Source organism: Tachypleus tridentatus, chromosome 1 (genome assembly GCF_004210375.1).
Source record: "Tachypleus tridentatus isolate NWPU-2018 chromosome 1, ASM421037v1, whole genome shotgun sequence".
Taxonomy (NCBI): domain Eukaryota; kingdom Metazoa; phylum Arthropoda; class Merostomata; order Xiphosura; family Limulidae; genus Tachypleus; species Tachypleus tridentatus.
In genome coordinates, this window is record NC_134825.1 from 180300263 (window position 1) to 180317443 (window position 17181).

At 31.9% G+C, this 17181-nt stretch overlaps 1 protein-coding gene and 1 long non-coding RNA gene across 3 annotated transcripts in view; one reads left to right on the plus strand and one right to left on the minus strand.

Annotated features, from left to right (window-relative positions):
- The first annotated feature begins 235 nt into the window (after nucleotides 1-235).
- LOC143231769 (inaD-like protein) overlaps nucleotides 236-17181 on the plus strand; it is a 32923-nt gene continuing 15977 nt past the window's right edge. Inside the window, exons 1-6 of one of the 2 annotated variants that reach the window (XM_076466414.1) lie at nucleotides 236-346; nucleotides 6250-6469; nucleotides 13268-13371; nucleotides 14122-14205; nucleotides 15672-15798; nucleotides 16285-16363. In XM_076466414.1, coding sequence (XP_076322529.1) covers nucleotides 6322-6469; nucleotides 13268-13371; nucleotides 14122-14205; nucleotides 15672-15798; nucleotides 16285-16363 — 542 coding nt within the window. In that variant the 5' untranslated portion in view covers nucleotides 236-346; nucleotides 6250-6321. The remainder of the gene's footprint in view (nucleotides 347-6249; nucleotides 6470-13267; nucleotides 13372-14121; nucleotides 14206-15671; nucleotides 15799-16284; nucleotides 16364-17181) is intronic. The other variant, XM_076466422.1, reaches the window with a different exon arrangement.
- Nucleotides 11417-15815, minus strand: LOC143231779 (uncharacterized). Its single transcript, XR_013017184.1, has 2 exons — nucleotides 15649-15815; nucleotides 11417-11998 (listed from the first exon to the last, which is right to left on the minus strand). It is a non-coding gene; the product is annotated as an uncharacterized LOC143231779 (long non-coding RNA).

Here is a 17181-nt window from a genome sequence, read left to right on the forward strand (position 1 = left end):
TTATTTGGAGGGAGAACTATTCCTAAATAAGTAGAGAAATATTTCTTCTTGTAATATTAAAGCTCTGTAAGGTTATGTGTCTTAACAGAACTTTCAATCCCAGTGTCTTCTCTTCTTAAAATGTTTGATACATGTTGTTACAGGTATTCGCAGGTGAAATAGTACCAGTTCTTTACGTGTATCATACGCCCTCTAGTGATAAGGTTTTTATTGATCACCAACGTCGCGTGCAAAACTGGTCACACTTTTCACATGTACATAAGTGAAGTAGTAAGATTCGAAGTTTCTCTCCAGTCCTAGTAATTTTATTGACGCGACAAAAGTGATAATTATCGGATACAAACTGGTAAGTAGAAAAAATCTCTCTTGTTAGTTTTTTTGTTTCTAGTGTCCTTACAATGACATTATACAATTTTCATATGTCTAAAAGTTATTCGAACGCTTACAATGTTTATTCTTTTCTATTTGTTAACAAACAAAATTCATCCAAGAAAAAACGAATGTGAACACGTTATATTGTAAGATTGTGTTAGAATAGGGAGGGCTTGTAAAGGTAAATGTATTTAACATTAAGGTTTACACTGATGTGCAGCGTAAACTGTTACAAGGTTTTCATAATGCAACGATGACGAACACATATGTGAAAATTAGTCATTACAATGTTGCCACAATGTAACAAAGACATACAATTCTATAAACATAATACATTGTAATGTTTTATTGTTGTAATAATGACGTACACGTATATAAAGGTAATCCATTGTATAGTTTTATTATTGTAAAAATGACGTACAAATATATAAGCATAATACATTGTAATGTTTTATTATTGTTACAGCTATGTAAAAAAGCATAACTTTCAAGGACATAACAGTAATATATTATAATGTTTTATTACTCTGACAATGACGTCCAAGTACACAACAGTAATATATTATAATGTTTTATTACTGTAACATTGACGTACAAGTACATAACAGTAATATATTATAATGTTTTATTATTGTAACAATGACGTACAAGTACATAACAGTAATATATTATAATGTTTTATTACTGTTACAATGACGTACAAGTACGTAACAGTAATATATTATAATGTTTTATTACTGTAACAATGACGTACAAGTACACAACAGTAATATATTATAATGTTTTATTAATGTAACAATGACGTACAAGTACATAACAGTAATATATTATAATGTTTTATTATTGTAACAATGACGTACAAGTACATAACAGTAATATATTATAATGTTTTATTACTGTAACAATGACGTACAAGTACATAACAGTAATATATTATAATGTTTTATCACTGCAACACTGACGTACAAGTACACAACAATAATATATTATAATGTTTTATTATTGTAACAATGACGTACAAGTACATAACAGTAATATATTATAATGTTTTATTACTGTAACAATGACGTACAAGTACATAACAGTAATATATTATAATGTTTTATTACTGTAACAATGACGTACAAGTACACAACAGTAATATATTATAATGTTTTATTAATGTAACAATGACGTACAAGTACATAACAGTAATATATTATAATGTTTTATTACTGTAACAATGACGTACAAGTACACAACAGTAATATATTATAATGTTTTATTACTGTAACAATGACGTACAAGTACATAACAGTAATATATTATAATGTTTTATTATTGTAACAATGACGTACAAGTACATAACAGTAATATATTATAATGTTTTATTACTGTAACAATGACGTACAAGTACATAACAGTAATATATTATAATGTTTTATCACTGCAACACTGACGTACAAGTACACAACAGTAATATATTCTGTTTTATTATTTATCTGTACTTATATACTTGTGTTTACCATTCAACAAAACCTTTTCAACTGTAATCTGTCCTCGTAAAGATCCTTTGTTTCTAACGCAAAGCCACACAATACTCTGGCCACCACGTATCGAAACCCGGTTTCTGAGGATGGAAGATCGTGCCCAGTGAGTGAGATCACATTGTTTTCTACTTGCGCGAGCGTGGTCTTGTCGTGATCCGCAGGTTTTACCGGATGTGATGAATACTCTTGTTAAACGATCCGTGGGTTTCCTAATTTTACTGCGATGTAACTTCCTGTTGAAAGAAACGGAAATGAAGTTTTGGCTTTTATAAATAGATCGAAACGTCGTCGTGTAATTTCATTGAAAGGTCAGCCGAATTCTGTTGAAGTTCCCAAAGTGGCTACCACGTCTATTTAAAGTTTCAATGAACGAACTATCCTTCACGTAACTTCCAACCGCTTGGTTTATCTGCTTCGAGTTATGATTTAAGTGGTTTATTCAAGCTGCACTAGGTGTCATTACTTTAAATCTCACAAAGCAACTGGGAGGTGTCAAAATGAAACACATAACTGATATATCGAGTTAATTAAGTACGCTACTATCTAGTTAATGTACACCTATCGTTGACGAAACCGAATAGATAAACCTAAAACAACGTAGAGTTTAATGTGAGGCAGAGTAGCAGATAAGCCTAGCGATTTAAAGCGATTCGCTAGAGAATTTTCTTTATCTCTCCCTACTCCAACAGGGAGGGAAGACCTGGTGACAATTAATTTGTAGTTTATCGAATAAAATCTTTACAGGTTTAGTAAGACTAACAAAGAGCCAGGATGGCTCACAGGTTCACTTGACCAAACGAATATTGATGAATTTACAACAACTGGGAATAAGTCATATGAACTTGGAGGTGTTTGGTTTAAAGCAAACGACAAAACGGAACATATCAACCTCAATTTTTGTAAGTCTACAAACTTGCAGACTGTAGGAACAAAATTGTTATTGAGAAATCAATTATACGTAAGCTGTTCCTATAGGTGTACATGTTTGTTATATCGTGAGGCACTCTAAACCCGAGTTAGAAATTCCACTGAACTAAAGCCACTGTTCTGTAAGATTTATATAGAAAAGTTATTGTAGTCTATAATATAAAGATACTAAAGCCGCTGTTCCGTAAGATTTATACATAAATACTGCTGTATAGTCTGTAATATAAACATACTAATGTCACTGTTCTATAATATTTATACAAAAAGATTGCTCTATAATCTATAATATAAAGATACTAAAGCCACTGTTCTGTGAGATTTATATAGAAAAGTTATTGTACAGTCTATAATATAAAAATACTAATTTCACTGTTCTATAAGATTTATATAGAAAAATTGCTGTACATTCTGTAATATAAAGATATTAAAGTCACTTTTCTATAAGATTTATATAGAAAGGTTGCTGTACATTCTGTAACATAAAGATATTAGTCATTTTTCTGAAAGATTTATATAGAAAGGTTGCTGTACAGTCTATAATATAAAGATACTAAAGCCATTGTTCTATAAGATTTATATAGAAAGGCTACTGCAAGTCTGTAATATAAAGATACTAAAGTCACTGTTCCGTAAGATTTATACAGAAAGATTGTTGTACAGTCTGTAATATGAAGATACTAAAGTCACTGTTACGTAAGATTTATATATAAAGACTGCTGTACAGTCTGTAATATGAAGATACTAATGTCACTGTTCGATAAGATTTATATAGAAAGGTTACTGTACTTTGCTGAACATGTCTTGTCTGTTTTCCTTTTTAATCGAAAATAAATAAGTCCACTGTTGAGGACATCCAACATCGAACATGGTTTAAGAGGACCCATCGAGCGTAGTGAGGAATGCTTAATGTGGCTACGAGTGAGATTTTCTAACTGTAATCGTTAGGGGTTTGAAGAATACAATATTTATCTACGTGGTCAAGTCTGATCTGACGTTATTTTGTACAATTTATAGATGAGACAATTTAACATTGTATTATACTTTTTAAACAATGCTCGCAAATGGTTCTTTTATTGATTTAGATTATTTATTTAACTTTGGAAATACATGTTATTTCGCACAAATACTGTAGCCACCTAGCGGCTAACAGGTCAGTCAGAAGTGTTTTTATTATAAGACTAAAAACCAATTTCGGTATTCTTACTAAGCACAGCACTAGTGGTGTATTTTGGTTCCCTGCGCATAACAACAAACAATTTGTTCATTAATTTTGAAAGATAATAATAATTGATTGTTCTAAGTTAACATTCGGTTACGGTTTTATCCTGTTTCTACTGTCGTCACACAAATTAATTAAACCTAAAACTGGATTTTGTCGCAGTGACTTTAAAACCATACTAACATTATATAACATATCTCAATAATTTACTAAAAACAATTTTTAATATATTTGGGTAATGTACTTGGATTTAGTGTCAGCGAACTCACAAATTAATTAAAAGGTGAAAACGTCTTCATCTCTAAACACTAGACTGTGACTCACAGACCATGTTCATCGTATTAAACGACTGGATAGATAAAATTGTTACGATGTCGGGACGGTCTCAAGTGAAGACAAAGCCGTTACGGTCTGTAGTTGGATAATAAAGTGAAAATACTACCGAAATTCTCTTTGTCACTTACTTATAAATATGTAAATAAAAAATAATGAATTACAGCATACCCTAACAATGCCGTTTGCAAGTTGCAGTGTTTAAGAGATCTCCAACAATAGACCACCTCGGGCGAGTGCAGAATATTAAGTTTATTAGAACATGATATGAGCATCAAAATGAATCAAACAAGTACAATATACATCTTTAAATAAAATTGTCAAATACTTCAACCAACTGCAATCTCAAAACCTAACGAAACTAAGATCCAAGAACCTTCTTTAACGGACGTGTCGTCAATTTTGATAAAAATAAATAAACAAGTAGAAAATTAATATTATCATGAAACGTTTTTCTTCTTGTTTGACAACCGAATAAGACAGAGAATATAGTATTACTTTCTTTGTACCTGGAAAACGACAAAGGTTTCAATAGAGATCAACATCAGACTAAGCACACACTTGGACAGGAATGTTTACATTTGTGAGTAAAACATCAGTTGGTAAGACTGCGAAAGATTTAGTTTATTTTAAAGTTTACGCAAAGCTGCGTGATGGTTATCCGTGATGGCTGTCCCTAATCCAGCAGCGATAAACTAGAGATGTGCACAGCCTAGACCTTGTTCATAAAACAGGTATCAATGATGTACAGTTTAGACCTTGTTCATAAAGTAAGTATCAATGATGTACAGCCTAGACCTTGTTCATAAAATAAGTATCAATGATGTACAGTCTAGACCTTGTTCATAAAGTAAGTATCAATGATATACAGCTAGACCTTGTTTATAAAGTAAGTATCAATGATGTACAGCCTAGACCTTGTTTATAAAGTAAGTATCAATGATGTACAGCCTAGACCTTCTTCATAAAATAAGTATCAATGATGTACAGTCTAGGCCTTGTTCATAAAATAAGTATCAATGATGTACAGCCTAGACCTTGTTCATAAAACAGGTATCAATGATGTACAGTCTAGACCTTGTTCATAAAGTAAGTATCAATGATGTACAGTCTAGGCCTTGTTCATAAAGTAAGTATCAATGATGTACAGTCTAGACCTTGTTCATAAAGTAAGTACCAATGATGTACAGTCTAGACACGAATGAAAGTATTGTTGGGAGAATAGTATAACGTAATAAAGTGAACATTAACCAACACATTGTTGAGAAAGAATGTGGTAGCTAATGTTGACATGCAGTAAGGTATCATTGAAAGAGAATAATATAATAATAATGTCAATACAACCGTTTATTGAAAACTAAGGAATTGTAGTCGCAGTTGTGTAAAAATGATAACGGATAATATCATGAGTCAATTGTATGAAATTTGTACTTTGTACTAAAAATTAAAAGGTTTGATTAACAAATTGTATTTATTCCTTAGATGAGAGGTCATTATTCACTCTTGATTGTGTTGATAAATACATGGTTTAATAACAGGAAGATATTTAATTAGGTGGTGGTACTTTGAATTTCGGAACTGGACATCCGGGTTTGGATTCTTCCAGTTCCACCAAAATATTCTCTGCAGTAAAAGCTATTTGAGTAGCATTCAACCTTACAAAACGCACCCAAGTTAATAAATAAAATCACATAGTTTGTTATTGGTTTAAGGATTGTTTCCTTGGGCACATTTAGTTTGCTATTGGTTTTAAGGATTGTTTCCTTGGACACATTTAGTTTGCTATTGGTTTTAAGGAGTGTTTCCTTGGGAACATTTAGTTTGCTATTGGTTTTAAGGATTGTTTCCTTGGACACATTCTGATTACAGATTGAAAGTATTATGTCGATTACTGGACAATTTGTTGATGACTGATCATCAAACGACGCCTCGGAAAAAAGAATGGATACCATTGGGAGCAAAGACAACAAATTTATGTGTCCTAAAATCAAACATGATGCTTTCGAAATGGTTGTTCTCCCTGACGAAACAGTGGCATCCGATAATCGCTTGTCACCCTGCCATGCCTCCATCTTAATGCCAATATGTGGTAAGTTGCAGAATCGGCAGTTTCAGTTATTTTTCTACTTTGGCAACACATCATTGCTTGTTAAACGAAGAGATTAAATCCCACTTGTTAAACATTGCCGAAACCAATTCAAAACAATAATAATTAGTTATCTCTTATTCTATTAAGGACAATATTCTTCTATTACTCTGTGTTCCTTATCGCCCATTCTTTTTCTATACTGTTTCTAGACTGCCTACATTTAGATTTAACTATTCCACATCTAGACTGCCTACATTTAGATTTAACTGTTCCACATCTAAACTGCCCACATTTAGATTTAACTGTTCCACATCTAAACTGCCCACATTTAGATTTAGCTGTTCCACATCTAGACTGCCTACATTTAGATTTAACTGTTCCACATCTAAACTGCCCACATTTAGATTTAGCTGTTCCACATCTAGACTGCCTACATTTAAATTTAACTGTTCCACATCTAAACTGCCCACATTTAGACTTAGCTGTTCCACATCTAGACTGCCTACATTTAAATTTAACTGTTCCACATCTAGACTGCCTACATTTAAATTTAACTGTTCCACATCTAAACTGCCCAAATTTAGACTTAGCTGTTCCACATCTAGACTGCCTACATTTAAATTTAACTGTTCCACATCTAGACTGCCTACATTTAGATTTAACTGTTCCACATCTAGACTGCCTACATTTAAATTTAACTGTTCCACAACTAGACTGCCTACATTTAAATTTAACTGTTCCACATCTAGACGGCCCACATTTAGATTTCTTAAATATATGATTTATTTTTCATGTACTTCATTAGCAGTGAAATCAATGTATGGATGAGTGTTAGGTTTGTTTTTCTGTAAAGCACGAACCAGTAAGTGCAATCACTCATTTTCTGAATAAAATATGTTAAAAGCAATAAGTATTATTAATTATATCAGCAGTGAACCTTTATAACATAAATTAGCAGCAATTTATAAGATTTAATTATGTTATTGATGAAGATTTGAAACAGGTTTTAAGCAGCTAATAAGGTTAAATTATTAGCAGTAATTAATTATACTATTAATGAAACTTCGTAAAATAGGTTACCAATAATTATTAAAATTAATTATATAATTGATGAAACTTTGTGAAATATATCAGCAGTAATTAGTAATATTAATTATATTCCTGATGAAACATTGTGAAATACATTAATAGTAATAATAATTACATAATTAATGAAACTGTAAAATACGTTAACAGTAATTAATAATATTAATTAAATTACTAATGAAACTTTTTAAAATAAGGTAGCACTAGTTAATGAGATTAATTTCATACATTACTGATGATTCTTTTACATTTATGTGTTTGTAACTCACACACTGTTTAAAAATTTGAAACCCACAAGCTGGTTAGGGCATGAATATTTGTGAGTGTTATCTTTAAGAATCTGTAATTTGGGGGTTAATTAGTTTACGTGATAGTTCATTGTTCTCTCCATTATCAGCTATAAACACGTCTCTGTTGTAACCCTAAACATTCGGTTTTACCATTGTAATAAAATCTGATTCCAGAATTATAAGCTCCCATATTGACTGCCAAGCCACCAAGGAAATATGTGGTTTTATAACTATAACAGAAACTTTAAACTCGTTACCTCAACATTTTAGTACGTACCTGATTTTAAAGAGAAACTAATATTAGAATGACCTCACTGTGGTCAAATTTATCTCTTTAAATAAACAAACATAAGATATAAGTTCTTCCACCAATACTCGTTCTATTCATCAGTACATGAACAATTTCCAGTTGGCGCCTTCTTTCTCTACATTTATACAAAGTTTAATAACAAATAAATATAATTTTTAGATATTTTTCCAATACTCTAACCCAAGTAAAGATCGTTACGAGAACTCGGTATGTAACACTAAAAGTGTTCTAACACAAGTGGAGATCGTTACGAGAACTCGGTATGTAACACTAAAAGTGTTCTAACACAAGTGGAGATCGTTACAGGAACTCGGTATGTAACACTAAAAGTGTTCTAACACAAATGGAGATCGTTACTAGAACTCGGTATGTAACACTAAAAGTGTTCTAACACAAGTGGAGATCGTCACGAGAACTCGGTATGTAACACTAAAAGTGTTCTAACACAAGTGGAGATCGTTACGAGAACTCGGTATGTAACACTAAAAGTGTTCTAACACAAGTGGAGATCGTCACGAGAACTCGGTATGTAACAATAAAAGTGTTCTAACACAAGTGGAGATCGTTACGAGAACTCGGTATGTAACACTAAAAGTATTCTACCACAAGTGGAGATCGTTCTGACAAATCAGTATATAACACCAAGAATGTTCTTTTACACTAGTTAAGATCATTCTGACACTTGGACTATAACAATAATAAAGTGTTCTAACACTTGTCAGCTCCAAGAACTCTGTAGGTTTAAGAATAAGTTAGGTGGTAAGTCGAAAGTTACTAACTAGTTAACGTTGTAATCCTAGTGGTTTAAGAATGAATTATGTGGTAAGTGGAATGTTACTAACCAGTTAATATTCTAATCATAGTGGTTTAAGAATGAGTTATGTGGTAAGTGGAATGTCACTAACTAGTTAATGTTGTAATCCTTGTGGTTTAAGAATGAGTTATGTGATAAGTGGAATGTCACTAACTAGTTAATGTTGTAATCCTAGTTGTTTAAGAATGAGTTATGTGGTAAGTGGAATGTTACTAACTAGTTAATGTTGTAATCCTAGTGGTTTAAGAATGAGTTATGTGGTGAGTGGAAGGTTAGTAACTAGTTAACGTTGTAATCCTAGTGGTTTAAGTGTGAGTTATGTGGTAAGTGGAATGTCACTAACTAGTTAATGTTGTAATCCTAGTGGTTTAAGTGTGAGTTATGTGGTAAGTGGAATGTTACTAAGTAGTTAATGTTGTAATCCTAGTGGTTTAAGAATGAGTTATCTGGTAAGTGGAATGTCACTAACTAGTTAATGTTGTAATCCTAGTGGTTTAAGAATGAGTTATGTGGTAAGTGGAATGTCACTAACTAGTTAATGTTGTAATCCTAGTGGTTTAAGAATGAGTTATGTGATAAGTTAAATGTTAGTAACTAGTTAATGTTGTAATCCTAGTGGTTTAAGTATGAGTTATGTGGTAAGTGGAATGTTAGTAACTAGTTAATGTAATCCCAGTGGTTTAAGAATGAGTTATGTGATAAGTGGAATGTTAGTAACTAATTAATGTAATCCTAGTGGTTTAAGAATGAGTTATGTGATAAGTGGAATGTCACTAACTAGTTAATGTTGTAATCCTAGTGGTTTAAGAATGAGTTATGTGATAAGTGGAATGTCACTAACTAGTTAATGTTGTAATCCTAGTGGTTTAAGTATGAGTTATGTGGTAAGTGGAATGTTAGTAACTAGTTAATGTAATACTAGTGGTTTAAGTATGAGATATGTGGTTAGCTTAGTTGATAGATAGTTAATGTATTAACTCTGTATGTTTCAGTTAAGATCTTTGCCTATAAAAATAAACCTTCTATTTAAACGTAACCTGATTATATATACATCTATCTTACTCGTTTAAAACTGGAATTTGAATATTTATGTAATGAATAACCAATCCATTGTCTTTAGATGTAACCCGGCGTTATATATGATTCAACAACCTTCTTTAACAAGGGAATACTAGCTGTTCAATACGATTTATTGACGTGAAAACTCGCTGTGACAAGTAGAGTCAAACACTAGTTTCTGTTCGAGATACAAACAAATCTAACAAGACAAAGAACTTCGTACACATTTTCCGTCGCTAGGAAACAGAACTGTGGAACTAAATTGTTTACATTTCTAACTGTATAGCTTCTTCACTATCTAACTGTGTAATTTGCCACACAATCTGAAGAAACAAGCATATCTCCGTGTCGATTTGTTTTCACTTGCTATTGAAGTTAGAAAGAATGGGGCACGTTTACGAATAGCGTTACAGTTGTTTAATCACTATGTTCCATACAATATATTACCTGCTGTAACTGACAAAAATATATAGATGGAGGAAGAATGCAGTGTCGTGGTTGCTAATGAACTTCCATGCTATTAATAAATACTTTTCTGGTAATTCGATGTTGCAGGATATAACAGGTTTACTGTTGTACATATAGTTTAGTGTCTACGATTATTTCTATATAATTTTCTTCTTTGCATGTGTCGTATATTTTTCATTATGCATTGCGTCAGTCCTCCTGTTCTCGAAATTTTTAGAACGTTTCTGATTGTAAATATCAACAATATTTGTCCACCAAAACGCACGAGATCATTTTTGAAAATTCTAGAAACTCTCGTGATTGGTATATAAAAACCGACGCGCCGAGAGACAGGGTATTTTTATACGTCAGCTATAGCCACTGTGTTATAGGCCTAGGAAGCTACAATTGTAATTATCGTCTACTAATCGGAAAACTACAGATTTGCACCAAGAATATTTATAGATTTCGAACATTATAAGCCGTTCAACATGAGTGAATTACTTCAAACGTTATTATTTGTACAAATATCTTCGGTAAAAAGTGAGCTTTAATCAGTGTGAGGCCAAACAAGCTAGCTAGCCTAAACAAGATGTGTGACAGTATCAACTCAGAATTAATTTGTTGCTCGTCGTGGACCTGGATAATCGATAAAATATTTAGTTCCATACTAGATAAAAAACTCAGTGTTCTCCATAAGTTTATAAAACTATTGTATATAAATCATCATTTGTAATAACTATTAGTAATAACAATTAAAATAAATTGTATTGTTTCATGTTTTTATATAAACATATATTTGTGTTTAAAAAAAAAGAAAATTGTGAATATTAATCTTGCTGACAAATAACATAAAATTAGCACATATTAATATATTACTACATAGCATAATAAATCGAAGACTCTTCCGAAAAAAATCAAAACACGTAACAAGGGTAAATGGTAAAATTACAGCAGAAAATAACATTTATCAAAACAAAGCAGGAAAAATGCTCCGTTTCAACAAACTGTACAGACTTAATGGCGAAACGTTGTTAAACACATATTAATTTCAACTCAACATTCCTATGTTACTATTACATACGTTGAACTCACACAGTTGAATAATTATTGAACGGTTGAGTTCATCCTACAAGTTTTTAACATCGACTGCAGAGTTATGAAACTGGTTACATTAGTTACACTTCATAAAGTTGTAACGGTTAAGTTCATGTAAGTGTGAGTGTTTAACATCGACTGAAGAGTTACGAAACTGGTAAAGTTTGTGTTTAAGTTATTCTTTCCATTTGTTCTATACATGTTAAGTTATCAACAGTATGTTATAGGTGTACTACACATTATAACTAAAGGTTTCATCAAACAAATACTATTTTTATCTTCGTTTCCAAGTATACTGAACCAACTGATTCAGCTTCCTCTTCTTATTTTCCAACTACATGTGTTCCCTTTCGTTCTCTTCACGAACTTTGTCCTCCTTTGTACTTTCAGCTTTCTTTCCACAGTTTTCTTAGTTTCTTCATGTCCTTAGAAAATATTATGAATTATTTACTTATGATATTTGTAGTATTAGTATTACTTATTAAGTAGTATTAATATTACTTATTAAGTAGTATTAGTATTACTTATTAAATAGTATTAGTATTACTTGTTAAGTAGTATTAGTATTACTTATTAAGAAGTTGTTCTCTGCTTTATTTATATAAAAGTTTTGATATCCATACCAGTCGTTCTGAGACACATCTGAAACACTCCAAACTGGTGAGTGATTTTAATTATATATAAAAGTTTTGATCCCCATACCGGTTGTTCTGAGACACATCTGAAACACTCCAAACTGGTGAGTGATTTTAATTATATATAAAAGTTTTGATCCCCATACCGGTCGTTCTGAGACACATCTGAAACACTCCAAACTGGTGAGTGATTTTAATTATATATAAAAGTTTTGATCCCCATACCGGTCGTTCTGAGACACATCACTCCAAACTGGTGAGTGATTTTAATTATATATAAAAGTTTTGATCCCCATACCGGTCGTTCTGAGACACATCTGAAACACTCCAAACTGGTGAGTGATTTTAATTATATATAAAAGTTTTGATCCCCATACCAGTCGTTCTGAGACACATCTAAAACACTCCAAACTGGTGAGTGATATTAATTATATATGAAAGTTTTGATCCCCATACCAGTCGTTCTGAGACACATCTGAAACACTCCAAACTGGTGAGTGATTTTAATTATATATAAAAGTTTTGATCCCCATACCAGTCGTTCTGAGACACATCTAAAACACTCCAAACTGGTGAGTGATATTAATTATATATGAAAGTTTTGATCCCCATACCAGTCGTTCTGAGACACATCTGAAACACTCCAAACTGGTGAGTGATTTTAATTATATATAAAAGTTTTGATCCCCATACCAGTCGTTCTGAGACACATCTGAAACACTCCAAACTGGTGAGTGATTTTAATTATTACTCATTATTTTTATTGTTTTACTAATTTAGTCTTATTTATTTACAACACAAAGTTTCAAAATACAATGAAAGCTACAATAAGAATAAATGCGTATGAATTTATTTAAAACATATCTAAACAAAAAATACAATGAACTTAGAAAAAGTTTGAGTTAACTCTATATAATTAACTTTGTTAAACTTTCATCAGATGTGCTGCTAGGTTGTATTAAAAGCCTACTAGCTGTATTAATTAAAAGCTGAAGCTATCTTTTCATGACTAATTAGATGAAGTGCTAATTATTTATTTATTTATTTATTCCTGTATAGGACCACTAAGCAACATTCAAGACTTCGTGGAGACGACAATAGTCCTGAAGAAAGACAAGAACGAGCTGGGAATCAGTGTAGCTGGTGGGAGCGACACTTATCTGGTGAGTAGTATATTGGTGACACCTAGCGGTGAAAATTTGAATATAATTATAATGGTTAGAGGATGATGAGCAGAAAACAATGGTGATGCCTACCGCTATATACATTCCAGTATAATAAAATATCCAAATGCTGGTTACAGTATTTATGGTATTGATGGATACGTATTAAAGGTGACATATAGTAGTAACTATTTGGATATAATATACATAATACTATAAACAACAGAACACGGTAATAACAAATATCGGTGACTTTCAACTTAGTTAACTGGGGTAAAATCACAAAGCTGGGAAACGCCTATTTCATGACGTTTTGAATATTTAACAATAGCGACATCTCGTAATGACGAGAAACCCACTTGAAGTAAAAATGTATCTCAAGATGGCTGGTATGTGTATTAAAACTTTTATTAAAATTTATATTTTATATTGTCCTCCGCTAGTACAGCGGTAAGTCTACGGATTTAGAACGCTAAAATCAGGGACTTGGTTCCCGTCGATGGACTAAACAGATAGCCCAATGTGGCTTCGCTATAATAAAACATACAATATATTATATTTTTATTAATAGCGACATCTAGCGAGTGAAACTGTACTAATGATCGCTTAACGATGGCATACTAAATAAACTTAGTAGCGTGATAAGTGATACATAATGCAGAAAGTGGCTGTTGTTTTTAGTTCATATTTAAAACAAACACTCATCGATATTTTTCAGGATACTGATATTTGATATATGATATTTTTCAGGAAGTAGTATGTGTAACTAAAATCCACCATGGAGGAGCAGCCTACAAAGATGGACGATTAAAAGCAGGGGACCTTCTCCTAGCGGTGGGTTATGTAATTACATATCCATTTCACTGATGACATTACGCTTGCACGTGACCACTAATATCTATCATTTGAAATTCAACATATATAACCTAAACAAAAAATAAACATATCTAGTCATTAGGTTTATTTTATAATATGAATATAATACAGTATATTTGAAAGAAAACACACTCCGATATCGAAAACAATATTTTAAAACATAAATACTTAAAAGGAAATTAATAACCACTTATTTCTATCATGTTTTGGTCATATCACTAATGGATTTACTGTAGTTATTTTTTACACATGATGTTGAGGAACTAGAAACATCATTTATCTTATCTAGTGACGCAGCTTAATTTACTTTTACAGAATAAACCTCTCTTTGTGACACAATGAAATTTAGTTTTACAAATTATAACTCTCTTTGTGACAGTGTGGTTTAGTTTTACAAATCAACCCTTTCTTTGTGACAGTGTGGTTTAGTTTTACAAATCAACCCTTTCTTTGTGACAGTGTGGATTAGTGTTACAAATCAACCCTTTTTTTGTGACAGTGTGGATTAGTTTTACAAATCAACCCTTTCTTTGTGACAGTGTGGATTAGTTTTACAAATCAACCCTTTCTTTGTGACAGTGTGGTTTAGTTTTACAAATCAACCCTTTCTTTGCGACAGTGTTGTTTAGTTTTACAAATCAACCCTTTCTTTGCGACAGTGTGGTTTAGTTTTACAAATCAACCCTTTCTTTGTGACAGTGTGGTTTAGTTGCACAGACGAAGCATATATTACTTAGTTTGCATATTACCTCCCGTTTATTTACAGCATGCGTTACTTCGATTTTGAAGTTAACTTCTATATATCCTTGTGTCTCTGTGTTACTTGTTTTTTGATTTTCATGGTACGTTTCGTTTTTCAGATTAGCTTTTTGTGGCAGCCATTGCTATATCTTTTTCTACTTTGTTCAAACAATTACAAAAAATCTTAAAATAGATTACTTAATACTTATTTTTAAAACTTTTAATATAAAAAAAACTTTCACGTCAATGCAAGCTCTACTGATTTTGTGAAGTTTATAATATAAGATTTTAACCTGTCAGAAATCTTGGGGTTTTTGGTTTTTGCAACTTAAAATGAAAATCGAAATGTACAATCCTTTTAAAAACATTAAAAACAAGTACTTCTGTTGAGTTTTACAAAGTTCAAAATAAACCTGATACACTATTAACATATAAGCATATATTTACTTTAGTTTGAGTTTAAACGTGAGATCTTGGATTTTTATATCTACTTTAAACCCTATTAACATACACTGAATACAACTTCACAATAGTGTAGCTGAGTTTCTAGACATTATAAGAAGTGACGTCAGGGAAAATCAATAAATAGTGTAAATATGCGAATCACAACATTGTGGTTTTAAAAATCAATAAATAGTGTAAATATCTGAATCACGTTACCATCTCGTGCTTCATCTATACAGGTAAACGAGATTCCCTTGCGGGATCAACCAACCACTGAAACCTTGCGTTCTTTGAGAGAAGCGCCCTCTCCCGTCAGATTGTTGGTCCTCAGGGAAAACCCACAAAAACTTTTCACATCAAGAGAAAGTAGGTCTGGAAATGAACTGTACAAAATAAAATGAAGTACATCTAATATACTCTTATAACAATTATACTACTGTGTAAGTATGAAGGAAGGAACCATTAGTTAAATATGTCGAATACAATAAGACAGAAAAGGAAAATATAACGTTTTACTTTCACACCTTAAAAATTAGCTATCAAGGTTGTATAAGACAAATAAATGCCTGTGAGTATTCTCGTGGTCTGGAATTAGTTTTTTACGTTTTTTGTGTTTAAAATAAAATGAAAAGAGGCCTCATATACTAAGCATAATTATACATTTATTACTCCATCGATTTAAAATTATAATTTTTTTCTGTAATGATAATTGAATAACGTAAGTTCAGATTGACATCTAAAACAGTCCATTTATAGTTGGCCAAAGTTGATTCTTTTACAAGTGAAATAATAACACGTGTGTTTTAATAATATAACACTTAACTAAAATTCTCTCCCGTCTTTCTTCTTCAGAAGCTACCAAATTCATCACTGTTGAACTCCGAAAATCTAGCATCACGGAACGATTAGGCCTCAGCGTGATGCAAAGAGTGTGAGTTTATACACCATTTATCACCGTATAAAGTGAATCTAGATTAGTGTATATGTCTTTCTTTAACTGTTTTAACTGCCATGAGCAGTTAAAAGTACACGTTGAAAAGATATGTGGGACTTTCTATATCCAGAAACAAGAATTATTTCTTCTTCAAAATTCCCAAAGATTCCCACTTTCTACATTTGAAGAAATAATGGACTATTTTTTTACTCTTTAATGGTTTATCTAAAAATAAACCTGGCGCTTGAAATGTTGTTTACCTACAACCGTGATACAAGTCTTGTAGCTTTTCCAAGTCGTATTTTAACATTCCATAAACAATTCCCAGCACTTCTCCTATCTCACGTCTTTAAAAGCAACCAAGCACGTCTGTCTTATTTCCCTAACACCAACGAAGTACTTCTTCTGTCTCACCAATACAAAACAAACAAGCACTCTCTCTCTCTCACTAATATAAAAGCAGCTAAGCGCTTTTCCTGTCTTACTTCTCTAACTGCAACTTTAACAGCAGTTCAGCACTTACACCAGCCTGAACAATATTCAAGCTTCTATATTGTCTCACTTCTTTACCATCAGATTAACACTATGGCTACACATTGCTTCTCACTACTACAGACACAGTAACTCCACATTGATTCTCGTCATTACAATACAAAGGGTTAATAAAAGCGTTTAAAGAAAAAGGCCATATCTTAGTTTTGTCAGAAATACTGTCCAGAATTAACTTCAGGGATGAAGTAGATCACCATGGTTAAATGTTAGGTTTAAGTTAGTATACTTCAGGGATGAAGTAGATCACCATAGATAAATGTTAG